Source organism: Pteropus medius, unplaced genomic scaffold (genome assembly GCF_902729225.1).
Source record: "Pteropus medius unplaced genomic scaffold, Ma_sr-lr_union100, whole genome shotgun sequence".
Classification (NCBI taxonomy): Eukaryota; Metazoa; Chordata; class Mammalia; order Chiroptera; family Pteropodidae; genus Pteropus; species Pteropus medius.
In genome coordinates this window covers 171,757-198,001 of record NW_024346980.1, presented here as the reverse complement: position 1 = coordinate 198,001, position 26,245 = coordinate 171,757, and the positions used below count along the sequence as shown (strand labels likewise).

The 26,245-nt window shown below is 58.4% G+C and overlaps 1 protein-coding gene across 24 annotated transcripts; it reads left to right on the top strand.

The window, feature by feature from the left end:
* Positions 1-4,422: 4,422 nt before the first annotated feature.
* Positions 4,423-24,225, top strand: CUNH1orf159 (chromosome unknown C1orf159 homolog). Of its 24 annotated transcripts, none has more exons than XR_005655853.1 (13): positions 4,583-4,849; positions 7,098-7,176; positions 12,967-13,100; positions 15,436-15,522; positions 15,595-15,686; positions 16,793-17,086; positions 17,253-17,328; positions 19,006-19,536; positions 20,592-20,726; positions 21,743-21,768; positions 21,856-22,256; positions 23,132-23,547; positions 23,671-24,225. XR_005655853.1 is itself a non-coding variant. In XM_039876778.1 (13 exons), exons 6-13 carry the CDS (start codon positions 17,009-17,011, stop codon positions 23,382-23,384), a joined length of 1,218 nt encoding a protein of 405 aa, XP_039732712.1. In that variant the 5' UTR covers positions 4,583-4,849; positions 7,098-7,176; positions 12,967-13,100; positions 15,436-15,522; positions 15,595-15,686; positions 16,793-17,008; the 3' UTR covers positions 23,385-24,225. The 24 variants fall into 24 exon arrangements, 23 of the variants coding, with proteins under 23 accessions (XP_039732702.1, XP_039732704.1, XP_039732712.1 ...); XM_039876778.1 differs by having other exon boundaries at positions 19,006-19,188; positions 19,471-19,536; positions 23,132-24,225; XM_039876768.1 differs by lacking the exon at positions 4,583-4,849 and adding an exon at positions 4,423-4,576 and having other exon boundaries at positions 23,132-24,225.
* The last annotated feature ends 2,020 nt before the right edge of the window (positions 24,226-26,245 follow it).

Here is a 26,245-nt window from a genome sequence, read left to right as displayed (position 1 = left end):
TGGGCAGGTCGCTGGGCAGGTCCGCTTGCCACCCTGTAGTCACCTCCTCCAGCTCTGCAGGCCCTGGGGGTTCACAGGGCACATCGCATCCCCCAGCTTTCCCGGGCGGTGGCCTAGCTATCTGAGCCAGGCACAGAACGGGACAAGTGTCCCGCCGGGAACAGCCGGGTCCCTGGACCGCGGACCAGCGAGCTGGGCAGAGGCGCCAGGCCCCAGCGTCGCAGCTGCAGCCGAGCGCCGGCCACCAGGTGGCGCCATGCGGCACCTGCCCCGCCCCCGCCGCCCGGAATCCAGCCGCGGCCTAACCCTCCACTGCGGGGACCCCGACGGCGAGGGCGGGCTCCCCCTCTGGGACGCCCGGGCACCACTCCGACCGGTCGCTTCTGCCGGACCGTGTCCCCAGAGAGCCACCCCAAAGGAAGGAGGATGCGGGAGGCGGTGTCCCCTCGGCGGGACACGTAGCAGCACAGGAGACGCAGTGAGGTCGCAGCGGGGTCGCATCGCGCAGCGCCACATCAGCGCCTGGCCACTTACACCCGCGCGTTTGTTCGTGGGCGCCCCACCTGGTCAGAAAGGGAGAAGTAAAAGTGGCAGAGAAGTGGGGCGTGCCAGTCTGCTTGGGCTCCGGTCCCCAGGGGTTCGGTGGGACCATCTGTCCTGGCCCCGCACCGTGACTGGCCCCGCGGTGACCAGCAGCACCGAGGCCCAGAAATGCCAGCGCAGGGCCCGCTCCGAGGCCTGTGGGGCTACCAGCGCCTGTTTCACCGAACCCAAGGAGGGCGATGATGGCTCCAGGCCACCGGGACCCAGAACGAGAGTCCCGAGGGCATCCCCAGGGTGCTGGCCAAGCCAAGACTCCGCGGGGCTGGAGTGCGTGTGGACGGCGCGGCACTGGGCCCCCGGCGCAGCACTGGGCCCCGGGCCCACCGAGCTGCGGGACACTGCGGAGAACGCAGAGGGCCTTGCTGGGTCGTGGGGACCACCCGCTCCGAATGAGCACCGCTCCAGAGCCACCCGCAAAGCTTAAAAGAAAGAGCGAGACGGACCAGACCGGTTCCCTGCGGCCAGAGTGCCGCCGGGAGCAAAGCCCGAGAACGTCTGCGGATTCGGAGCTGCCCCGCTCAGGCGAAGTGGAACCACGGCTGGCCACCCCCGAAGACTACTCAAGGGCACCCCAAAATGGGTAACCTCACTGGGAGAGTGGGGTGCACAGCCAAAACCCTTCTCATGAAGAAAAGTCCACCTCCCGACTACGGATGCCAGCAAACAACGAGGCAGAGGCAGGGCCCTGTGCGGGTGGCTCGCCGGCCACGCGGGGGGAGGATGGGGGACAGGTCGGGGGCGTGACAGAACGCTCGCCAGCATCGCAGAAAAACCATCCGCCAGTGTCCCTCACCGCACAGACACAGACATTCTTAGCAAGTCAGTTCTTAACTGGGAAGGTTTAACAACCCAGGCACAGCAATGCGTGAAAGCACCAGGTGCGGTCTACAGGCGAGTGGGGGGTGGGCCAGGTGGTCAGGCTAGTTCACTGCGCAAACTGAAAGAGGAAAACCACACGGCCATCTCCACAGACTTTTTCAAAAAGCATCTGACAAAACGAGCATCCATTCCTGACTAGAAACAAAACCAAAAATCAAAAACCCTCTCAGCCCAGTAGGTGTGGACCGACCTTCCTCAATGCACGGAGACTGGAGAGGGGTGGTGGGGGGGGACGAACAGGCCTTCAAGCACAGGGGGCCACTGGTTATACAAAACTCTGACTAAATTCTGCCTAGAAAGATAAAAGTTGCAGATAACTTTAATGCTCATGGCAAGAAGTTTACAGAAGAAAATCTGCATCCTAGGCTTTCGACAGATCCCACGAAAAGGCTCTTTGCTCTTTGCTCCTCAGGACCTTTGCCTTGCTGTGTCCACCGGCCCTAAGCTAGCACCCAGGACCCTCACCCAAGCCTAACCAAGCCTCCTCTTCATTGGACACCCCAAACCTCCAGTTCCCCCACCCCGGTCTAGTACTCTGCAAGGACGCAGTCAAGGACACACTCAGCACTGTCTTTGGTGGCGTTTTCAGGGGGCCCATAGTTGACATTTCTGAGAAGCCTCAGAAAGGAAATGTCACCCTCCGATATTAAATGATTTATTGTGAATGGACGCACTGACTTTGGGGAGATGAGGCCAAAACCATCAGCCTTAGTGATAACACAACGCTGGGGACCACTGTGCCCACTGTCCTTCAGAACCACCCAGGAAGTGGAGACGCAGCCGCACGGGCAGGTGCAGGGACCAGAGCCGCGAGCGGACAGCAAAGCAAGCACTTCAGCGCAGAGGGACTCGAAGCAGGTCTGCTTCTCAGGCGTCCTGGCTGGTCGGGGCCCAGGTGCCTCTTTGTCACGCTGACTCACATAAACTGTCACAACCCCAGGCACAATTTAGTTCTCAAACGTTTTTATAATCTCCGTCAAGACACACCATTCTGAAAACACACCATTCCGTGATCGCCTCGATCCTGGGCCTTTACGTCCAAGTTTCCCATGGACAAAACACAGTGTCATTCCAAGGCCAGACCCGGAGATAACGTGGACTCCTGCCAGAAGCCCCGAGGAGCACTTTGGGGTCCAGCCTCCTGCTTCCAATCAAAGCAGCTCAGCAAACCTGTCCTCCAGAAGAGAGGACACAAACACGACTTGGTCCCCAGTACTGCTGCTGGGAAGATAGCCTTGGGCCGCAGGGAAAACCCTGGACATTCACGCTTGGTGCGGATGTCCTGAGAAGGCATCTAAAAGGGGGAGAGAACCCCCAGGACTCGGGGGGAAAAGGTGGAGTGGGCATCCCAGAGCCGGGAGCCCTGGGGCTGGATGGGCTGGTGTCGGCCGTCCTGTGGCACCCTTGGCCTGGCACACCCACAGCTCCTGGCCCTAACCCGCACCCAGCTCTCACCCAGATGACCTCAGGGATGCTGACAGGGTGCAAACCCTTTTATTAGCTCACACGCAACTGTTTACCGGGAAGTTATGAGAGCTGCGGAGCACGCACAGTTGTGTGCGTTTTTCTCTAAGGTGGCACAGAGGCAGAGCCTGAGACCACACATGCGGAAACCCTGCCTGCTTCGGTGTCAGCCTGTTGGGACAGAGCCAGCTCAGGATGCCAGATGGTCCTGTCACTTAGACCCCAAGTCCTTGGCACTGACTATGGTAGCACTCACAGGCTCTCCCTACCCTGAGTCCCTGGGCTGGAGCTTTACTGGGAAGAGTAACCAGTCCAACCAGCTTCAGCAGCTCAGAGAAGCCGCGGTCACACCTGTCTGTCTCCCCTCTACTCATATTCACGGAAGTGCAGCAGAGACCTGAAAAGCCAAGTCCCTACGTGACCTCCGCCCGGGGGCTCCGCACCCACGCATGGCTGTGGGTGTCCTTCCTGGTCACAGATCTCTCTGTTCAGACTCACTGGCCCAGACACAGTGCTCAAAGCGGTGGCTTGTGAGGACAATTGGCTCCTGCCCAATGGCTCAGAAAGCAGCACCTCTCATTGACCTGACATCCCCTTGGGCACACTCACCAGCCTTTCCTGCCTGCTGTGCTCTGCGGGCCCTCCCTACCATCAAGGACACGAAAAGGGCAGAGGTCTCATTCTCTTTCCTCCTCGAAGTTCCTTGGTACATCCCTTCCCTGGGGGTGGGGGGGGGGCGGCCAGCTCTGTGTGCCCAAGGAAAGTTGAAAGATCCTGACCCACAAAGGGAGAAAGCTGCCTGAGGTCTCAGAGGTGGCAGAGCGGTCTGCAGGACAGCTCAAGAACGAAGATTTCTTCCTAGGGCTTCACATCAGGAATAGCACAGAGTAAACATTGCTGCCCAGCCCTCCCCTGGGACACAGTGCTGGCCTCCCATCCAGAGGGCCAGCGGCAGCGGTCCGAAAGGTCTTGAGTGCCCCCGCTCAACCTGGGGGAAGAAATCTAGATTTTGCAGAAAGCATAATTATGAAACGCCTAAAACCAAAAGACAAGACCTCCGACGCCATCGTCGCCTGGGCGGGCAGACCTGCGGTCTTAATTTCGCCGCAGCCTTGGCTAACGAGGTCGGGGGGGCGTGGGGCGAACCCCAGTGACCCTGGAACTCCCTCTCAGATGGAGCGACATGCGGACAGCAGGTGGGGTGAAGTACGGACACCCGGGTTTCCCAGGGAGGATGCGCCCGCGATCCAGAACGCGGCCTGTGGATGCCCGCACCTGCTGGCCCGCCCCGGCGGGGGCTCTGCGGTCTCCTAGCAACCCAGAGGCGGTCCGGGCGCCAGGAATCCTGGGAAGTATAGTCCAGGGCCCGGAGGCCGTGACCGAGGCGCCCTAGACTGCACTTCCCAGATCGCTTCGCGCGCTCCTCCCACAGCCTCGCGAGAACCCTGTGACGAAAGGCACCTGGCGAGAGCGGTCTCTCGCAGGCGCTGCTGGGAGTTGTAGTTTTGCGCTGGGAGTCGCGCGCCCTGGAACCCGGACTGCGGCAGCGGAGAGACTACAAGTCCCAGGGAGTGCGGCGCGACCGCCTGGAGGGCGGGGGGTACGAAAGAGGAACGCGGAGGGAGCCGCGGTGAGTGAGGGGCGGGAGCGAGGAGGTTGGGCCGTTGGTCCGGCCATGGGCCCCGGGGGGCGCGGACGCTTGGGCTGACAGTCTCGGCCGCGGCGGCGGGGGCAGGGCGCGGAAGCTGGACAAAGGTCCGCGGGGTACCGGGGCGGCCGAACCTCCCCCGGTGTCATGAGCTAAGGGAGCCCCCGTAACTGGACCTAGGACGCCCCTCCTCGAGCCCCGAAGCCCTAGAAGGCCACGCGGTCCCCGGGCCTTCGGAGGGCGCCAGGCCGGACGGTGGGTGCCGACTCCCCCCTAGGGCGGCGCGCGGGGTGAGGTCGGGCCGCGCTGGACTGTCCGTGACCTGACGGGCTTTTTCCCTTGAGGTTTCCAGGTTTAGGTTAGTCGGTTTATCCCCACGTAACAGTCAAGGTTTAGTCTCAGTGTAAGTTTTCACCATGGCAATTGTGTATTGTCGCCGTAACAATTTAGTAGAAGTTTTAGTTTGTGTGCTTGAGACCAGGTGGTTTGGATACGATTCTGACTGCATTTCAAAGAGTAGCGTTTTGGCAAATGCAGCTTCTCCCACAAAAACAAGCAAACAAACAAAAACGTGACTGAATTTTTAACTGCCTCGTTCTGTCACATTCGAAGGTGTCAAACTTTGCCCATGTTTTGTGTGGCGTTGTCCTTAGTCTTCCTCCAGTATTGGGGGTCAGCAGACCTGGTCTTTGTCTTGCTCTTGGTTTTAACCAGCGGCCCGGGGAGAGGCCCGTGGGGCTGGTCCAGGAGCCCTGGGCTGGAGAAGTTAATAGCGCAGCTGGATTGTTCCGGTTCCCGCTCCCCGGCCAAGAGTCACCGCACAGCAGCCTGTGTTCTGCCAGGATCTTAATGGCCACACTGTCTTTAGAAGCCCGTAGAAGGAAATGAAATCTGGATTATCCAGAAAGCTGCTTTTCTGGCATGTGCACACCCCCTCCTCTGCCCCCACTCATTCCTCGGTAAAGCAGAGCAAAAGGATGTCTTGATGGGTGATCACCAGGACCCCAAAGCCCCTCGGGCCAGTCCTTACATCACCCCAGTCCTCCAAGGTAAGCTGTAAGGACCTCTGGTCACCATAGCACTGAGAACTTCGCATCCCCAAGACAAAGGATGCCTTCGAGGGGTGTCCCAGCACGCAGAACCCAGCGGGAGGCTACAGGGGTCCACAGCTGGTCCACACCCCTCAGGTGTGCTGAGACCGCAGAGCATGGGCAGTGAGTGTCGTGTATGGCGACAGACTGGGACGTTTCCTTTACAGCCAGTCAGATTGTTTGTGGCATTTGTTTTCTCTCCGGCGTGACAGGATTTTCAGGTTGAGAAGCACGTGTTCGTCGGGCCTCAGGAGTTCGTTTCTCCCGAGCGCGTTTCCTCACTGGCCCCCTTCGCTGACTTAGAAAGCGGCCGGCCCTCCGGGCGGTGCTCAGCGGTGGGAGCTACAGGGCAGCCCACCTGAACCCCAGATGCTGACGGACCAGCCCGCTGACACCCCGTCTCCCTGGTCCCCTCCGGCCTGTGACGGTCTCAGTCGCTCCTGTTTTCCGCGGCCTTGACTGTTTCGAAACTGCTCGGGTGTTTCGTGCAGTGTCCGTCACTTGGGGCTCGTCTGGCGTGTGTTCTTGGGGTGACACTGGGGTGTGGGGTTTTGGAAAGCGCACCCCAGAGGTGAGGTGGCCCTCTCGTCACGTATCGCTGTACCTGCCGTCCGCTCGACGTCATGGGAGGTGGGCCTGGGTCACCTGGTTCTGGTGGTGTCGCCAGCAGCTCCCCTGTAGGGATGCTCCTTGCCCTGTGCCCCCCGTCTTCTCTGACAGCCAGTCACTGAGGCAGCCCCCCAGGGGGTGGGCTGAAGCTCTGCCTCCGGGGTCCCCTGTCCTGGAATCCTGTCTGGGCCTCTCTCCACGTGGCGATTGCATGACGGCTGACGTGTGTCCGTCTGCGTGCGTGCTGTTGGCAGAGACCACGACGTGATGGGGAGGGCACTGTTGATTCTGCGGCTCACACGCTCTGGCCTTGGCCATCGGGCGCCCTTGCGCTTGGCTCCCGTGACCCTGGGATGTGCCCCGCCCTGTTTGTGGAGCACTCCTGACTTTCCACCAGGTGCTCCGGGTTCATCACACGTCCCTGCCTGGCCTCTCGGACCAGCCGCTTCTCCCAGGAGCCCTGGTGTCTTCTGTTGGAGAATGACACTTAGAGCCCGTGGTCCGGGCATGGGTGTGGCACTGCTGGGGTGGGGGTGGGGTCACGGCCGAGGTCCTCTCAGCAGACAGAGCTAGGGGACACGCATCTGTTCAGCTGTGAGTCTAACCTGTGGTCTGGGACCTACCCAGGCCCACAGGGGAACCTGGGCCCCTCAACCTGCGGTCCACTTTCGTACTGGTCCAACCCCAGTGTCCATATAAAGCAGTTTTCGAATTGCCCATCGTGTCTGTGCCCCTGTGAGAAACAGATTCACCAGCTGGAGTACAGTGTTTATATATGTTTATTTGTGTCTTTAATTTTACAGTTTCCAGTCAAAGCACCATTTCCCAGAGGGAGCGAAGTCAGCCCCTTCCCCTACCTGCCTCGGCGCACTGCTGTCACAGGTGTGTAGCTCAGCTGGATTCAGCATTCCGGCCTCAGGCACTTGACCCTCAGGTTGATGTGGGACTTTTTCATACCTGGAAGTTTACTCTTTCTGATGTATATATAGTTTTGTGGGTTTCAACAAATGCAGAGTCCCGTATCCATCATAGTGGTGTATTTTGATGAGCAGAAGTCTTTAATATTGACAAAGTTCAGCTTATTGTTTTGTGCTTTCTGTGTTCTATCTAAAAGACTTTCCCCAGCTGAAAGTCACGAAGAGATTCTCCTGTATTTTTCTCCCAGAAACTTCATAGGTTCAGTTTTCTATGAACCTTCATGATCCATGTCTGATTGACTTTTCATATGATTTGAGTCTAGGCTCCATTTTGTTCCACGTGAGTAGTTGTCCTGGCACTATTTGCTGAAAATCTTTTTCCCCATTGAATTGCTTTGGCTTGTGGTCAGAAGTCGTTTGACTGTTTTCTCGAGGGTCTGCTCTGCCTGCTCTCCCATCGCCAGCTCACTTCAGGCTTTACAGTAACTCTTCTGCTCTGTCCTTGTTTTGAAAATTGCTTTGTCTATTTTGGGCCCTTTGCATTTTCATATAAATTTTAGATTCGGCTTGTCAGTTCCTCAAAAAAAAAAGCCTGCTATAATTTTGATTGGGATTGCAGTAAATCTTAGATCGATTTGGGGATAATTTGCATCTTAATAAAATTGAGTCCTCTGACCTATGGACGTGGATTAATAGGTACACCCATTATATATATATATATATGTTTTACCTTACGTCAGTGTCTTTCCATTATTTGGATCTTGAATTTCTCCCAGCAGTGTTTTATAGTTTTTAGTGTACAAAAATTACACATTTTTAATTAAATTTGTCCCCAGAAACGAATTATGTTTTGAATGCCATCGTAAATGATATTTATTTGTTTCATTTTCCAATTATTTGTTGCTAGTATGTAGAAATAACAATTGGTTTTATATGTTGACTTTATATTCTTGGAACATTGTTAAATTTGCTTATAAATTGTAGTAGGATTTTTGTTTTCTTTGTAGATTTCTTAGGACTTTTCTTGTAAACAATCATGCCACCTACGCAGAGGCAGTTTCACTTCTTTCTAAACTTTGTGGCTTTTGTTTTGTTGTCACACTGACCAGGACCTACAGACAGTGTTGAGCAGAGTGGTGAAGTCTTTAGTGGGAGTGAGCAGCGGTTCACTGTCAGTCTGGTGGTGGCTGTAGGTTTTTTATAGACATCTTTTATCGAGTTAAGGGTATTTCCGTCTGCTTTTAGTTTGCTGAGAGATTTTTTTTTTTAACCATGAGTGGGCTTGACATTTTGTCAGATGCTTGTTTTGCATCTGCTTGAATGGTCATATAATTTTTTTCTCCTTTAAGCTATTAAGGGGATGGATTACAGTGACTGGTTTTTGGATGTCAAGTCAGTCTTGTGTTCTTGGAAAAAACTCATTTGATTGTATTCTATCCCTTTTTATATTTTACTGTATGCAGTTTGCTGACATTTTGTGAAGAGTTTTGAATCTGTGTTCATGAGGGATCTTAGACTGTCTTTTCCCTTGTAATGTCCTTATACCCTGGCCTACCTATCTTTGAGGCTCACTTGCTGGCCTTATAAATGAATTGAGACACGTTCTACTTACCGAAAGACTGTGTGTAGTATCAGTATTCCTTCCTTAAATGTCTGATAGACTTCACCAGTGAAGCTATCTGGAGTCTTCGTTTTCTTTCTGAGAAGTTTTAAAATTAGGAATTCAGTTTCTTTAATGGATATAAGGCTATTCAGATTTTCTGCTTCATCCTGTGTCATTTTTGGTAATTTGTATCTTTAAATAAACTTGACCATTTCATCCGAGTTGCTGCATCTGTCGGCATAAAGTTGTTTGTAATATTGACCCACCACCCGCCATGTTTGTAGGATTTATGGTGATAGCTTCCCCTTTCGTTTCTGATACAGATCCTTTGTGTTGGCTTTTTTATTGACTATTTCTGCCAGATGTTTATCAATTTTATTTATCTTTTCGAAGGCCCAACTTTTGACTTTGCTTATAATCTCTAATTTTTGTCCATTTTCTACTTCATTCATTCCCACTCTTATTTTTACTGTTTCCTAGTTTGGGTTTAATTTGCTCTTTTCTGGAAGCATAGTCGATGATTTTACACTTGTCTTCTTACATAGGCATTTAAAACTATACATTTCCTTCTGAGCATTCTTTTAGCTTCTTACACAAAATCTGGTATGTTGCACTTTGTTACCTTTCTGTTAAAAATATTTTAAATTTTCCTTTGTTTGATCCATGAGTTATTTAAGAAGTCCGTTGTTTAATTTCCAAATATTCGGAGGTTTTCTAAATAGCTTCTGTTATTGATTTCTAATATAATTCCATTACAGTCAGAGACTATACTCTGAATGATTTTGAACCTTTGGAATTCATCATTAATTATTTTAAAGAAAACGTGTATTCCACTTTTGTCGAGTGTCATGTTCTATAATTATCAGTTGAGTTAGTTGATAATAGTGCCCAACCTTTTCATGTCATTACTAATTTTTTGTGCATTGTTCAATCAGTTATTGAAAGAAGGATATTAAAGGCTCCAGCCACGGCTGTGGGTTTGTCTTTTCCTTTTCAGTTTTGCCAATTTATTCTTCATGTATTTGGAGGCCTTTTTATCAAGTGCATACACCCTTAAGATTGATTCATCTTCCCGATGGCCCCCCGTTAGCGTCGTGCACGCTGCCTTTCATCGAAGGCAGTGCTCTTCGCGAACCCTCTGCCCGCTGTCGCTGTCTGTGCGGGAGCGTTCTCACGCGCAGTGTGGCGGGCACTGCCTCTCCTGCGCCTCCCGGCCGGCCACATCTTTATAGGTGAAGCTCGTTTCTTATAAAGAACTAATCACTGAGTCTTTTTATCTGATCTGACAAGCTCTACTTGTTTTTTTATAACTATAAGAACATTTATTGAGACAGTAAGTTTATATGTATTATGTGATTTTATTTTTTCAAAATTGTTTTTATTGTGGTAAAGTATGCATAACACAGGTTTCACTTTAACCACGTATAAGTGTGAGTCTTAGTGGCATTAAGTATGTTTACAGCGGTGTGCAGCTATCGCCGTCATTCATCTCCAGAAGTTTCTGATCTCCCTAAACTAAAACTCCGTCCCCCTTAAATGCTAACTCCCCATTCTACCCTGCCCGCCCCTGCCCCTCCCCCCCGTAACCACCAAACTATTTTCTGTCTCTATGAGTTTTTAGAGACCTCGCAAGTGGCATCATGCAGTACTTGACCTTTTCCGTGTGGCTTATTTCGCTCAGTATAATGTCTTCAGGGTTCATCCATGGTGTAACATGTATCAGAATTTTCTTTTTAAAGCTAAATAATATTCCACTGGATGTACATGCCACATCTTGTTTATTCATCCGTCAGTCAATGGACACGGTCGCTTCCGCGTTTCAGCCATTGTAATTAATGCTGCTGTGAACATAGATGCGTAAATATCTAAGACCCTGTTTTCAGCTCTCCTGGGTATATGCCCAGAAGTAGAATTGCTGGGTCAGAGTAATTCTGTGTTTAAGTTTTTGAGAAACCACCATACCATTTTTTACAGTGGCTTTCGACTGCGGCCGCACCTCTGTGCGTGCCTCCCAGCAGCAGACGAGGGTTGCAGTCCCTCCATGTTCTCCCGAACGCCTGTCTCTGCGCGCGTGCGTGTGCGCGTGCGTGTGTGTTTCTGTAATAGTCATCGCTATGGATTCCAAGCAGTGCATTTGCATTTTCTTAATGACTAGTGATGTTGGTCTCTACCGTTTATATGTCTGGAAAGGTCTTTATTTCTCCTTCATATGTAAAGGAGAGCTTAGCTGGATACATGATTTTGGGCTGGTAGTTCCTTTTGTTTAATAGTTTGAATATTTGATTCCACTCCTTTCTGGCTTGTAAGGTTTGTGTTGAGAAGTCAGACGATAATCTAATGGGTTTTCCTTTGTAGGTCACTGTCGTCTTTTCCCTGGCTGCCCTGAGAATTCTGTCTTTGTTGTTGATGATGTGTCTTGGTGAAGGCCTTTTTGGGTTGAGAAAATTGGGTGTTCTATTGACTTCTCGAATTCCAAGCTCCAGCTCATTCCTTAGATTTGGGAAATTCTCGTCAGCTGTTTGTCTGAAAAAGTTTTCTAGTCCCTGCTCCTTTTCCTCCCCTTCGAGAAGTCCCATTATTCTTCTGTTTCCTCTCCCGATGGCATCAGCTAGTTCTTGTATTTCTTTCATTGTTTTTCATTCTTTGGTTTCTCTGTTCTTCCTTCTGATTTATTTCTGGGTTTCCATCTTCGATATCACTGACCCTTTCCTCCACTTGGTCAACTCTATTTCCCAAGCTTGTCATTTCATTTGTCAGCTCTTGCAGTGTGTTCTTCATCTCCAGAATGTCTATTCGGTTCTTCTGGAGGGTTTCAATGTCCTTGCTAAAGAACTCATTCTTCTCATCTAGTGGTTTTTTCAATTCCTGAAATTGTTGATTTGAGTTGTTTTGGATCTCACTGAGTTTTTTTTCCAGAAGTATCATCCTGAATTCTGTCACTTAAGTCGCATATTTCTATGTCTGTAAGTTTATTTTCTGGAGATTTTTCTCTTTCTTTCCGAGATGCCTTGTCACCTTGGTTGTCCATGATGTTTAATGGACTATTTCTCCGCCTGGGCATTATTGGAAGTGTATTCTGTTGTTCTTCCAGAAAGAACATTTATTATATAAAGGTTTCTCTTCAGCCTGTCGCAAAGAAGGCGTTTTCTTTTGGTTTCCAGTAGGTGGCGTCTGAGCCTCTTGGATCCCTGCTTTATATAAAGTCTTAATAATGCTTTTTAATTTTTCTCGTAGTCAATCCCGCTCGCTACCCTCAGTCTCAGTCCCTGTCAGAGTCAGCGACTGGCTCGGCAGCGTTCGCTCAGATTCCCCTGGGGCTCCGCAGTGATTGGTCTCAGAGGGTATGGGGGCAGGGGCCCTCTGGGCTGGGAGTTGGGGGCTGCGGCTCAGCCTCGGTTTTGCGGCCGCGGCCGGTAAAATTCAGCTGTTCTTCTGCTGTCCTGTCCCGCTTCTCTGCTTCCTGCCCCGATGAGTGGCAGGGCTGCTCCGGGAACTCCCGCCCCTTCTCCCCTCGCCCTCCTCCCGCGGGGAGCTGGGCTGGGAGAGGCAGCCGCTCGGGTTCTGGCCTGCGGTAGCGCTTAGGCGCAGACGGCCCGGTGTGCGGTTTGGGAGTTTTTGCTGAGTTTTAGGTGTTCAGCTTACTGTTGTTTCAAGGGGACGTCTCTCATGCCAGTCTCTAGGATTTTTCCGGTCTCTGCTGTTCAGTTGGACTATTAAGTCCGTTCACATTCACTGCAGCTATCAGAGTATTCGGATTTAAATCTACCATCTTGACTTTTGATTTTTTTCCCCATCTGTTTCTCTGTTCCTTCTTTCCTCCCTTTATTTTAGGTAAATCAGGTTTTTTAAAATTCCATTTTATTTCTTCTACTGACTTTTTAGTTCTTCCTTTTTGTTATTTTTTAGTGGTTCCTCTAGAGATTAAATATGCATGTTTAACTTATAGTCTACCTTAAAAATATTCTTGTACCTCACAAAAACGTGAGGGCCGTATGCAGCGGGTCCTTAGGCACCGCCCGCTCCTAGTGCTTTTGGCATATATTTTACTTCTATGTATGCTAGAAAATTCTGTGACAGTTATTTTTACTGTAGTCAGTAGTCGTTTCAAACAGTTAAAGGTGTATTATCTTTTTTTTTTTTTAATCTTGGAAGCTTTTATTCGTTCGACTTCCTGTAGCATTGCATCATACTTGGCCAGACCTGCTAAATGTGTTAGATGAACATTGTAAAACAAACGAACAGCAAGCGGTCTTCCTCAGGTCCTGTCGAAGCCCCTCAGACAGCAGGTTAGTGCGGTGCGTCAGGAGAGGCTCTGGACTCAGAGGCCTGGCCCAGCCCTCCCCCGTCACCCCGCCACCGCCTTCTGGGGGGCCTCGTGCAAGCCTGCTCCCTCTTTAAAATGGGTGACAGCAGGCATTGCAGGCAGGGCAGGATGCGTGACTGTGCGGGTCACCGGGAGCGGGCACACGCCAGTGCTGGAGCCCCTGAAGCGGTGTGTAGGCGCCGGCCCAGCTCCCCCATCAGCCTGGGGACGTGAGCTTTCGTGGGAGGACAGACCCCGGAGGATCGGTTGTTAATGGGCTTGTTCTTTGGGGAATGCTCTAAAGATGGAAGGAGCTAATAAAATAATGTTAAAGGGGACGCGTGATCTGAAGTTTTTTGGCTGGGGGACCACACGGCGCGAGCACTGTGGCGGACAGCGGCGGGTTCGGACCGGTTGGCGCGCCTGCCTTCTCTGGTCATCCCAAGCTCGCTGTTTACTGAGGGCAGCGAAGACACACGTCCACACCAGGGCGTGTACGACAGTGCCCGCCGCGCCGGCCTCCCTGGCACCAGGTCTGCCCGTCAGAGGGCACGGGTAAGGGGGTCTCGAGTGTCCTCACACGTGGGGACGTCCAGCCACACTGCAGCCGAGGACGGAGGACTCTAGAGTGCTGTGCAGACTTGGGGGACAGACGCGACGTGCACGTGCTGAGTGGCCACGGACCAGAAAACGCAGACTCTGCAGCAGGCCTGGGCCAGGGGTCGAGAGGGCGCGGCGAGCGCTGTGTGGACGATGATGGAGGAGGCCGTGCGAGCAGTGTAGACAGCGGTGCAGACACAGCAGGTGGCGCAGGTGGTGGAGGTGGCGGGGGCGGTGGAGGCACCGAACTCCTGGGTCGCACCGTGAGGCTGCAGCTCACTGTGAATCTCGCCCCGCAACTCGACCGACGGCAGCTGAGAGTGGGTGGGAGTCCTGACTTTGATTTCTGAATTGCAGTGGTGTTTTGTGACTTACATGACCCAGGGGACCCGCTTGCCAGAGAGCGAGCAGAAGAGCCTGTGGCTTCTGGACTTTCCCAGGATGCCGGGGGGAGGCGGTTTCTGCTGGGCAAGGTTATACGGACCAAAGGAAGCGGGGTTCAGTCACACCCTGTAGGGAAGGCTCAGAGCATGTGCAGCACCAATTCTGGCTAGTGGGGCTTCACGTCATAGAAAGGGAGTGCCTTGGGAAGGCATGCGTCCTTAATGGGGCGCCTGGCAGGGCTTCCGTCTCCCGGTCAGCACTAGACCAAGCCCGGCGTAAAGCAGGCGGTGAAGGACAGGCAGACCCCCAGCCCATGTCCTCACCCTGCTCGCTCAGGAGTGTTACCCCAGCCTTCCCCTGTCCCTGCTTGGGGAGGCTGCCTGGGCAGTGGTGCTCCCCATGACCACCAGGTGGGAGCTCTTGGTCCCTGGGCTATTTAAGGGAGCAGTCCCTCACCCCCACCCAGGAGCGGAGCAGGGGCAGTTCCCAGGAACCTGAAACTGCCCGCACAGGCATGGGCTCGCCCCCGCAGGTGGTTTTGTCGAGCGAGGGATCTTAAAGGTGACTTGTACATGTCAACATAGTTCTGTAGCTGTGTTTGGGACATTGTAGCTATGGTTACTCCCTTGCGAGGTAACAGAAATTCATTAAACGTGTTTAACGGTCTACTTGAGGGGCTGTGCAGGTCAGAGGGCCCCCCGCCTCACTCGCAGGTAGGTGTGGCCCCAAGTCACACGGGCAGTCATATGTTTCAGTGTTCGGAAGGTCACTCACCTCACGGGGCTCCGTTTTGGCAGTCTGTGCTCTTATCCATCTCCCCGCAGAAGTCTCTCTGCTCCAGCACGGTCCTGTGTCTTGGGGTTAGACACCGGCTTTCATCGTTTCAAGTGGATGTCTTTCATGCCCTCTTCTGTGACACAGGTGGCGTGAGCAGCAGAAACCTGTAACATTAAGGGTCCCCAGCTGGCCTGTGTCTGCCCCAGAGGCACCCTCACCACATAAGTGGTCCATCTCAGGGTGAAGAAGCTCGAGATGCAAATTAGGGTTTTGCTAGAACAGAAGGAGGTGACAGGCAGCCTAGCCACATCTGAACTTGTGGATAGAAATGGCTCACCCACCCCCTTCTGCTCAGTCCAACCAGGAAGTGGCTGGTGGACAGCTAAAGCTGCCAGACGAAGGAACGAGGCCGTCCAGGGCCCAGACCCAGATGGCTGGCCACGGCCCCTCCGGTCCCCTGCTGGGGGCTGGAGCAGCAGGGGCCGCGGCTCTGGCCTGGTTGGGCTGCGCAGTGGCAGGCAGCGGGCAGCGGGCCTCACCCATACCTTGGTTCGCAGGCCTGGGAGCAGCGGGACGCGGCCTGAGACACCTGGACCAGCTGACCCGCCCTGAACGCTGACTGCCAGCGCATCCTGGAGGGCCAGGTAACCGTCCGCTGTGGCCGGCCGGGCGCCCAGGGGGTGGACTGCGCGGCACAGCGCCCCTCTCTGTTGCAGACGCTGCGTGCGTGCGGGCCATGGCGCTGCAGCGGGCCGTCCTGCTGGCAGGCCTCCTGCTGGAAGTCGCCAGCAGGTCCTCAGCGAGTGCGGTAGGTGTCCCCGCAGAGCCCTGCCCCAGCCCCTTGCCCAGGCTGGGGGCCTTCACCCCAGGGTCTCACCCTCTGACCGTTAGCGGTCCTGGCCCCAGGGACACTGACCGCGCCCACCGTCAGGGTCGGAGGGCAGCAAACTTGAGGCCCCACCTCTTGTTTCTGCTTGTTCTGCCAGCTAGAACCTTCCATCTCTGCCAGACTGGACCTGTGGCTGGAATAGGGTCTCGGTAGGGTGGCCCCCGCAGGCACTGCATAGAGCCGGGGTGAAGGGAGCCTGCTCACTGCAGTGGCATCGGCTGGGTCCCCACGGCCTGGCTCTCCCAGGCCCGTGACACGGGTGTGCAGAGCTGTGGTCTTGGGGGAAGCCCGGCTGTGCCCACACACGCCTGGCCGCACGTCACCTGGGCCGAGAGGGACCTTCCCGCTGCCCGGCCTCTGCCAGGGTGGGGTGGGGTGGGGCGGGGCAGCTTGGCCCTGGGTGTGAGCCAGCCCTCAGCCCCCCCCCCACCATAGCTGTGAGGACACTCCTCAGTCGCCCCTTAGATGCCCCTCCCTGTTCCCTGTGTTCCGGGCACAAGGAACAGACCATCAGCTGTGATGGACACACCGAGCCGAGAGCCCCCAGAAACCCCATCGCGGCCCGTCTAGCACATGGAGGCTGGCACTCAGCGCCCCCACACCCCACAGTACCCCGTCCCGCACGTGGGCAAGCAGGCCCCAGCTCGTCCCCTGAGGCACTGCCCTGGGCCAGGCACATCCTCTGCGGAAACCAGGCTGGAGACCCCCGAGGGAGGGGTGTCCGTGGGAATGCAGAGGACATCAGTGGAGTGACTGGGCCCAGAGCAGGGGCTTCACTCGAAGTAGGGCAGACATGCCCGTGCTGGCTGCCCAGGCCCGAACCGTGGAGGCCAAGGGCCTGGGTTTATCTCCACGTGTTACCACATCTAGAAAACCTGTCTCTTTTCCACGGGAGTCTGGGATGGGCAGTAGGACTCAGCAGCTTTCATTGCTTAGTTTTCCAAGTTACCATCTGGCAAATGACAGCAAATACACATAATTTCTTGGGTTGAAATGACTCCTGCCCACTTGTGGTCCTGCTCCAGGCCCCAGCCCCACACGGAGGGATGGCGCAGCCCTGCCACATCCCAGGCCAGGCCTGCAGTGATGGCCAGGTTGGCGGCGGCGGGGTGACTGCGTGAACCATAGAGTACCCGTGGGCCAGGACGGGCCCAAGAACTGCGCCCCGCCCTGCCAGCCTGCCCCCCAGGGGCTCCCAACGGCTTCTCTTTCATGGCTTTTGGGGGTCTGGGTGCTGGAGAATGGTTGTGTATTCGGTCATCAAGCTCTGTCCCAGGGAGTGGCCGTGCGGTATGGCCATGTGTCCTCACTTAGCCTTGGTAAGCAGAGGACAGTCACCCCACACTGACGAGCAGAGGCTAGAGCTGTGGGTGTGGGACGAGCGCTCAGGGGCCTGCTCTGTGGACGCCACCCTGGGCCTGGCCTGCCTGTCCTGCCACGCTGCCTGCTGTGGGGCCTGGAGACTGACTGCCGTGTCCCCTTTAGGGCCAGCAGTCCGAGTGTTGTGTGGACGTGCTGGATGTCAACACCACCTGCGCGGGCACAAGCCTGTGTGGCCCAGGTAAGCACTTAGGCGTGCGTTGACCGAGGCCAGCCTTGGTTACCAGAACGGCCGCTGGCGCATGCTCTGGAGCTCGCCACACCCACCTGTTGTGAGCAAGGAGCATGCAGGCCCCCCAGGAGGGACGCTGCAGGGGGTCCGGGAGCTGGGGGAGGGGAGAGGGAGGGGCAGTTCATGGGCAGATAAGCCTCTGAGACGTGGGCAGAACTCGCCTGCTGTCCAGACGGCTATTGGTTCCTAGCGAAGCGTGACTTACCTGTCTGCAGTCACCCTCCTCTGCCACAGCGAGATTCATTTGCTTTCGAAGTCGACCTGGCCCAACCCACTCAATCACCGTGCGAGTGTGGCAGGCGGGGTGGCCCCAGGCCTTTCACAGGGAACCTGAGACTAAAGGCCTTGAGGCGGGAGGCCAAGGATGCGCCTTCAGACCTCGCCCGCAGTGCGTACAGGTCTGGGTGACCCTCTGTGCTCAAGGTCCCCACACACTCTGCGGTTCCCGACCCTGCCAGGGGGTGACTGTCCCCACCGCCCTGGTACGCTGCAAACCTGCTGGCCGGGGGCCAGGCGGTTTTCCCAGGGGCCTCGGCCAGTCCGCCTCAGCCCCTCAGGCCTGCCCTGTCGCGGGCCCTGCTGTCTAGCCAGCTGCGCCCGGCCCCTGCACACCACATAGCTCTGTTGGTGCCAGGAGCCGCCGTGTGCCCCCCGTGGCCCGCCCCTGCCCAGGAACACCAAGGGAGGTGACAGCCCGCAGTTAGAGCAGAAGCCCCGTCGTCCCAAGAAGCAAGGACCAGTTTCTGACACTGTGTGGGGCCCCGTGCTGGGCCCCGTGCTGGGCTCCTGTGGCTGGGCCTTTCTTACAGCATCATGGGATCTCACGCTGGTCTCAGCTGTGCCCATGCTGCTCCTCAGGCCGTCACTCGGTGCCACTGCGGAAAGGCCCTCCTCACACCGACCCATTCATGTAGATCGAACGCTGGCAAAATTCATCATGGAGGGCCTGCGGGCCTCGGCTCGTGCCCAGACCTGCCCAGGGCCCTCACTGGCCGTCAGCCCGCGGCACGGCGTGCGTTCACTCAGCCTCCATGCCGTGTCGGGGTCAGGGAACAGGAAGGGGCGGAGACACGCTGCCCGCCCTTGGAGCAGCTGGCAGCGTGGAACGTCTGCAAACTGGTGGCCGCCTGCTCCCAGCTCCGGGGTGGGCAGCTCTCTGGGCCTCCGGCCGGGGGAGGGGGCGGGCAGGGGTGGCGCTGCTGGTGGCAGTGACAGTGTGGGACCCCCGGGGAGAGTGCAGGGCCAACAGAAACCAAAGGTCACACCTGGGCTAGAGGAAGCGCTGCTGGCCGTGGGGTGGGCGGAGGAGTCCAGGCCCCGGTGGCAGGTGGCAGAGCGCCTGGCCTCTGGCCCTGCCCGGAGCGTGCGGCCCAGGGGCGTGTGGCCCCGGGGCCTGTGTCTGCTCCAGGTCCCGCCCCGGCCCCTGATGTGTGTTCCGAGATGAGCATGTGGGGCTCGGTGAGCTTCCTGCGAGCCTGCTCTTTTCCTGAAACCGGGTGTCACTGCGTCCCAGCTTCCGGTTGGGCTGTTTCGCCGGCTCAGAATGGGGCCTGCCCTGGGAGACGCGAGCTGGGCGGGTGGGCTTGCCCTGTGCCGCGTTGGGCCTCCCGCCGCCTCCCCCGACAGGGTGCTACGGGCGCTGGGACGAGGATGGGAGCGTCCGCTGTGTGCGCTGCAGGAATGGGACGCACAGGGGCTCTGAGTGCAGAAGCCGGGCGTCGCGGCCCCTTCACCCCACGCCCCCACCCCTCCACGCCCGCCGGCCTGCTTCTCACGGAGGGTCCACGTCTCCGAGTTCTGGAGGACCTGGTGGGGGACGCCTTTCTTATTCCCAGGGCAGCGGGTGGCCCACTCCCCCAGGACCCATGTCCCTGAGTCTCCTGTCCATTCAGGACAGCTGTGGGGTGACAGCCACTCCACCTCCACGGTCACCTCCCTTCCCATTTCTGGCCCGCAATTCCACTTTGGGTGGGGTGTCCAGCTCCCCGGGGGTCCTCATGGGGTCCCCACTCATGGTCCAGGACACCCCCCGCTCCCCATGGGTCTGGGCCGTCCCTGGAGCCGGCAGCTCTGACAGCACTGCCCCCACAGTCGCTGGCCGGGGTGTGCAGTCCCCCGTGAACAGGAGTGCAGGGATGCCCGGGCGGCCGAGTTCCGGTAAGTCTCCTGGCTCGCCAGACCAGAGCCAGTCCGTGTCCATAGTCCGGTCAGACGCCACCAGAGCCCTGAGGTTCGGGGACCCAGCCCGGGTCACAGAGCGGGCCAGTGGAGAGCTGGCAGCCTGGGCGGGAGGCCTTCGTCACGGCCCTCCCTGGAGCCGCTGGGTGGTTCTCGGTGGGAGCCTATGCCTCGCTTCTGCCCACTGAGCCCTCGGTCTCCCGAGGGCCCCTGAGGTCCCCCCGCCCCATCCCCACTGGCTCTTCTAGGACGTAGGGCTCGGGGGAGCCTGCGAACCCTGCCACCTACTCCTGGCCCCGGAGGGCGGACACCCAGACGCCTCGCGCCGGGCCTGCTGTCTGCCAGGTGTCCTGTGCTCCCACATGTGCCCACTGTGCTGTGGGGCGCGGTGCCCAGGCCACCGGGGCCACAGTCAGGGACCTGCCCCAGGTAACGCCCACACCCTCTGAGGTGACTGAGTTGGCGGGTCGTGTCCCCCAGACCCCGGTCCTTCCTCACAGGGCGTGCTGGACCTGGATTGAGGGCTCAGATGTTCTGAGCCTCACGGGACCAGCAGCAGGGGCGTGGCGCTGACCTGGACCAGGGGCCGCCAGGGCCAGGGTCTAGGCCGGGTCGAGGCAGACGGCCGCCCTCCTGTGATGGGGCGCAGAGGGATGGAGGCCGAGCATCTGGCTGTGGAGGGCACCTTAGGGGCTGGAACACATCCCCGTTCGGATCAGGAAGTCACCTCCTCACATCTGACAGGTCCCTGCCAGCCAGAGCCCTCGGCCTTCAGCCCGCAAGCCTGACCTGACCCCATACAGGTGGGAGGGCATCGTGGCTCTGGGAGGGCCACTGTAGGTGACAGCAGACAAGCTCCCAAGAGGCAGAGTAGCAGTGAGAAACCCTGCCTCTCGTTCAGGGTCTCGGCTCCGTCTAGAGGAGCGAGGTAGGGGGCCCGCTCCTCTACCTTCCTGGAGAGGTCGGGCAGTGCCCCCGGACCGCGTGGCCAGCGTCCCAGGCCTCGTGTTCCGCAGCGCCGCCCTTGCTTGCAGGGGGCCCCGGAGTGGCAGCCTCGCTCTTCCTGGGGACCTTCCTCGTCAGCTCCGGCCTCATCCTCACCGTGGCCACGTTCTTCTACCTGAAGCGCACCAGCACGCTGGCCTGGCTGTGCCACGGAACAGACAAAGGTACCTCCTCGGGCCACCGTGGCCACCCTGCCCAGCGCCCCATGCCAGGGCACAGAGGGAGCCGAGCTGGAGGTGGCCCAGATGCAGGGTGTCCAGCCACGAAGCCTCGAGAACACAGCAGGGGGCTGGCTTGTCACACGGTTCTCAGGTCTGAGATAAGGGGCGGTCACTCCCCAGGAACGCTCTCATGCGGACTTCGTGGGGTCTCTGCGGGAAGGGCCCTGGGTGAACTTGCACCTTGAGTGGCCGCGGCGGGGTGCTGAGGGGGCGAGTGAGGTGGCATCCCTGCCCCGCTGGGATTGGGAGCAGCCAGGCCAACCCAGCTGACCCCGGGCCTGGGTGCCGGCTCTGCCTCTCCCGAAGAGACAGGTGTCACTCCTGCTGTGCCTTTTAGCTGTGCCAGGCAGGTGGTCCAGCCAATGAACCTGATCCCTCAGTGGACAGTGCCAGTGGGCAGTCAGCGCTGGGCACCTCAGTGGGGCCGATGCAGCCCTGTGGTCTTGAGGTGGGCTGGTCACGCTGCCAGTCAGAACAGGGCATTCGGAGTCACGTGGGGGAGCCTGCTGCAGTGCTGGGCACAGGAGTCCCATGTGTGTGCGGTGCAGGGGGCTCACTCCGTGTCTCCAGAGCTGGGCTTGGGCAGCCTCAGGAGCCACAGCCCAGGGAGAGGCCAGGGCGAGCAGGGGAGCATGGTGACATCTCCGGTGGGGGCGGGGTGTTCTCCCCGAGGCACCTGGGAAGCCGGGAGGGGCCGGGCGCTCAGTTCTGGGGGCACCGGGGGCCTGGGGAGACACACTCGAGGACTGATGTGTCCACTCTGCCAAGGGCGGAAAGGTGGAGCCTGGCGAGGGGCTGCCACCCGGGTCCCACTGGGAGCGGTGGCCAGGCAGGCGTCCAGGCTGAGGGTACCACTGGCAAAGGTGCAGAGGTGGGACAGGGCTGAGCCAGGAGAGAACCGCACAGGCCCCGGGTCCCCACCCCAGGTCTCCCAGTGACATCTGTGCTCTTCCCCACAGCCCCGGCCTTGCAGCCTGGTGAAACTGTAAGTGGCCTGGGTGGGCTGGCACCCCCGCATCACTTGCCCGCGTGGGTGCCTGCAGGCCTGACTGTGCCTTTTCCCTTACCCAAGGCCGCCATGATCGCCCCGCCACCGGCCTCAGGTACGTCAGCTTCACTGCTCCTTGCCCGCCGGGTCTGCTGTCTGGGCGAGAATTTCAAAATGCCACCCGTCTGCAGGACCAGCTGCCCTGCAAGGACAGCCGGGCGCTCAGTGACCGGTGGCCCCCAGCTGCTCCGGGTGCCAGCTGAACCCCCTGGCTGTTCAGGGTGCCGGCTGAGCCCCCTTAGCTGTAACTTTTGCACGTTTTCTCGCTCGTTTCTGAGATGTTGGGTCTGCTGGAGAGGAGAGTTTCCAGCGAGGGGCCTAGGCCATTCCTCCCGTGGCCCCTCCTGTGTGGCTGGTGCTTCAGGTTCGTGGGGTGAGGCGTGTCCTGCCTCAGACGGCTCCAGGTGGTGTGGGCACGTGACACGGTGAGCGGAGAGGTGACAGCCACAGGCCACAGAGCGCCTTCCTGGGTCTCCCCAGTGGGAGTTGTTATCACTCGGGGTAGGTCTGAAGTGGGAACGGGAGAGGACGCCCCTCTCTGCAACAGGGAGGGCACCTGGCGAGGGCTAGGTGCACCCTGCTCTGTAGGACGCTGGTCTGTGATTTCTCGGCAGTAGACTACGGCATCTGAGTTCCCTGCATGCGTCTTCTTGGGCCCCCGTGTCAAACGACCACAGGCTGGGTGGCCTGGAACAACAGACACGCATGCCCTCAGCTCAGGAGTCCAGAGCCAGAAACGGAGGTGGGATGGGGGCCCCCTCTGAGGCTCCAGGGCACGGCCCTCCCTGCCGCTCCCGGCCAAGGCCTCGGTGGCTCCCGGCGTCCCTGGGCTGTGGCCTCGTTTCTCCAGCCGCTGCCCCCATCTTCACGGGGCTTCTCCCCTCTGTGTCTTCTCCTTCTTACGAGGACACAGGTCGCTGGGTTTAGGGGCCCCCAGATAATCCAGCAGGATCTCATCTTGAGATCTTCACCTCAGTCACATCTGCAAAGACCCTTTTCCCAAGTGAGCTCACTTGGGCAGGTTCTGGGGCTTAGGACGTGGACACACATTGTAGGGCCCCCACCCGGCCCTGCAGTGCACCATGTGACCCACTCTCTGGCATGCCAGGCCCTGCCCGGGTGGCAGGGCGCGAGGTTCAGGCACATCCGTGACGAAACCTCCCATCTGTAGCCACTCGGCTCACCGGCGGGCGCTCAGCAGCCGCCTCCCTGTGGCGGCTCCCCGCCAGCTGAGTGCTCAGGTGAGGGCTGTCCCTGGCGTCCCAGGCCCCACTGACCCCCCGTCCTCCCCCCGTTTCAGTGCGGAAGCCACGCTACGTCAGGCGCGACAGGCCCTTGGACAGGGACACGGGCCCCATGGCCGTCCCCTCGGTGGACGCCCGGGTCAGCAACGTCTGACAGCTCCTCACGGCGCCGTGGAGGCTGGCACGAGGGCACGCGCTGCCCACAAGGCCTCTGGACTTGCCTGGACTCGCCTCTGGCTCCACTTCCCACCGCCTGGCAACAGATGCCCAGTGGGGACCCGCCCGCCCACCGCTGCTCGGCATAGCTGACCAGGACCAGGTGTCCCCGACACAGGCCAGGGGCGAGGCTGTGAGGACAGTGTGCTCCCAGCGGCCAGCAGCCTGACAGAGCCTGGGCCCCGGAGCCTGCCGTGGGCAGACGCCCCTACCCCGTGGGCAGCACAAGCCGGGTGACCCCAGCACCCCTCTACGAGTGAGGCCTAGGCCTTTGGCTGTTCCAGCTAGTGTCTGGGTGGGGGTCGGGGCAGGGCCTGGGAACCGCTCCCGGGGCCAGGGTGCTGGCAGCGTTACCCCACTACGGCCCCACTGTTTGCAGGAGGTGCAGAGGCAAGGTGCCTGGTCTCCTGCTGTCTTTCTAAGCAGACGTGCATCTCGTAGGCAAGTTCCAGGCACTGCTGTGCTCTGCCCGCCGTGCCTGGCCTCGGTATCACGGGGCCTCGTCCTCCCAGGTGTGCACCTCGCCGGCCGCGGCTGGAGGGCTAGGCTGGGCCCCCACGGGGACGTGCCCGCCCAGGGCCATGCTCGCCTGCGATGGCTGCCTGGGTTGTCTGGTCCTGGCTGTGACCCGCAGTGGCCGGTGGTCCTGCCTCGGCCTTGGGTTTCCATGCAGAAAGGGGCGAGCATGGCCGCCTCTCACGCACGGGGCTCGGCGCTGGCCATCCTTCCCCGACGCTCGGCCGTGACCCATGTTTCCCCTTCAGTGTCTGGCTCGTGTCCGAGGGGTCTGAGGCAGGGCCCGTGGCCAGCCTCCCGTGGTCTCCTGCTGGTGATGCCCGTCTGACACTGCATTTGCTCTCTCTTATGGAGACTTGGACCAGCAGCCCATGCGACAGCTGTGAGCAGTGTCAAATAAACTATTCAGGGCTTTCTCTTCCTGTCCTCACCACTCCAGGTCCCTGAGAGGGAGTGCTGCCCCTCACTGGGGGTGGGAGGGTGGGCGAGGGGATGGACCGCCCCCGAGGCTGTCACTGAGTCCTCCACGAAGCCCCCACCTTTCTGGGAGGAGGCCTTGTCCCAAGCTGCCTCGTGCACACGGGAGACAACCCAGTGGCCCTTCATCCCCCTCATCCCTGAGTTGGGAGGAAGTGTAGGTTCTTCTTCGGGGGCTTTTCTGTGAAAAAAACAGCCAGGCCTGGTGGTGACCACAGGCCACCTGCACAGACAGGACACTCATGGGCCCAGTTCACAGCCCCCAGGAAGAAGTTACAAATGGGCATGGTGCCAGCTGGAGACACCTCAGCGAGGCAGCCCTCCACTCCCAACGCTCCGATGCCCAACCTCAGGTCTGATTGCGGCCTGGCCCCTTTGGCCCTCAGCCAAGCCAGCCTCCTCTCTGCTGCTGGGCACCCCTGGGCCTGGGTGCGACTTTCTCAGGCCCCCAAGTAGTGGGGGTGGGGTCATTAGACTCATCAGGCTGGAAAGCGGGTGGGTGGGCCAGTAGGGTGTGAGGGCACCCATCCCGTGTCTGCTTTCCTGAGCCCTCACTCGGGCTTCAGGCCCTCATGCCAGAGGCCAAAATGGGGCTGATTTGTGGGGTCATCAGCTCAGGCCAAAGCAGGCAGTTGGGGCACCTGTACCCTCTTGGTCCCCCACCATGTCAGGCACCACAGGAGTGTTCAGGGGACTGCACCCTGCCCCAGGGAGCGGGCAGCGGGCACAGCCCTGAGGTCATGGATGCAGCTCGGCCACTCGCCCCTCATTCACTCAGCGCGAGGAGAATTGCTGAGGGCCAGCAGAGGCCAGCAAGAGGGTGGGCGTTAGGCGGGTGCACGGGCCAAGTGAGGCCAAGGACGAGGCAGCGATGTGAAGGTAGGGGCCTGGGCACAGGACCTCAGAAGGTGCCAGCCACAGCAAGATGGGGCGGCAGCCAGGCTGAACTTTGGGGACCTAGCTCTCACTGCTGGGGTAGGGGGACGGCACTGCTGAGCACACCTGATGTGCCAGCAGAGCCGCCTTGGAGGCAGCCCAGCACCACAGGGCAGGCCGGGACTGGACCCCGGCACACAGCCTCCGCCTCAGCTGAGTGGCCCTCGGGTCTCAGGGCACCTGGGCCCAGGGTGAGCCTGAAAGGCCTGTCCGATCTTGGCCCGTGTGCCAGCAGCGTTCGGAGCTGAAGCAGAGCTGCCCCGGTCTTCGGCGTGGGGGCCACGGCCGGGGGTACGCAGTCTTCTCTGCTCCCCCTGCTGAGGGCAGAGTGTGTCCACCCAGGACGCCTAGGCATCCCAGGGCTCAGGGCCCCCATCAGACAGCCGCACTGGATGGGGGTCGTCAAAGCCTCGTCTCCCAGCCCAGTGAGCTCCGTGCTCCCCTCACACCTGAGCGTGCACTTGCCTTCCCGGGTGACATGCGTGCTCACGCTCAGCCAGGTGAACGTGCTGGTGCACACATGCCTGCCCACACACTCACAGGCACAGCTGCCCCTCCGCTTGGTGGCTGAAGAGCAAGCAGGCGTGTGGGGACCCAGCGGGCTGCCCAGGTCCCAACACCAGGGTCTAGCCCCGCCTCTGGGATGTGAGACTAGTCACACCCAGATGGCACATTCCTCAAGTCCTGTCCCTGTGCCTCTGGGCACTGACTGTCCCCAGTTGGGTGACCTCAGAGCTGGGATATTCCCAGGAGCCCTCAGGAGGGTGTTCTCAGGATAGAGGGACAGAGGACACTTCCTGGAGGCAGCATGTGACCCTGGGTCACAATCCCCATGGGAACTGGAGCCCCATAATGCATGGGCTGGGCCAGGCCCTCACACAGAGCCTCCCCACACTGAACTGCCACCCTCTGCTTGAACTCCCGCCCCCGCGCTGGGTCTCTACTCCCCATCTCAAAGGTTCACCCCCTCTCGGAGTCCCCAGCCTCCTCTCTGAACCCTCACACCCCTCTCTGAACCCCCACAC

Bases quoted from the DNA above. Each gene is read 5' to 3' on its own strand.
- CUNH1orf159 (XM_039876770.1), top strand. From the start codon at position 17,009: ATGGTTGTGTATTCGGTCATCAAGCTCTGTCCCAGGGAGTGGCCGTGC. The intron at 17,087-17,252 runs GTAAGCAGAGGA...TGTCCCCTTTAG, and splicing joins TGTGTCCTCACTTAGCCTTG to GGCCAGCAGTCCGAGTGTTG. The intron at 19,537-20,591 runs GTAAGTCTCCTG...CCTTGCTTGCAG, and splicing joins GCCCGGGCGGCCGAGTTCCG to GGGGCCCCGGAGTGGCAGCC.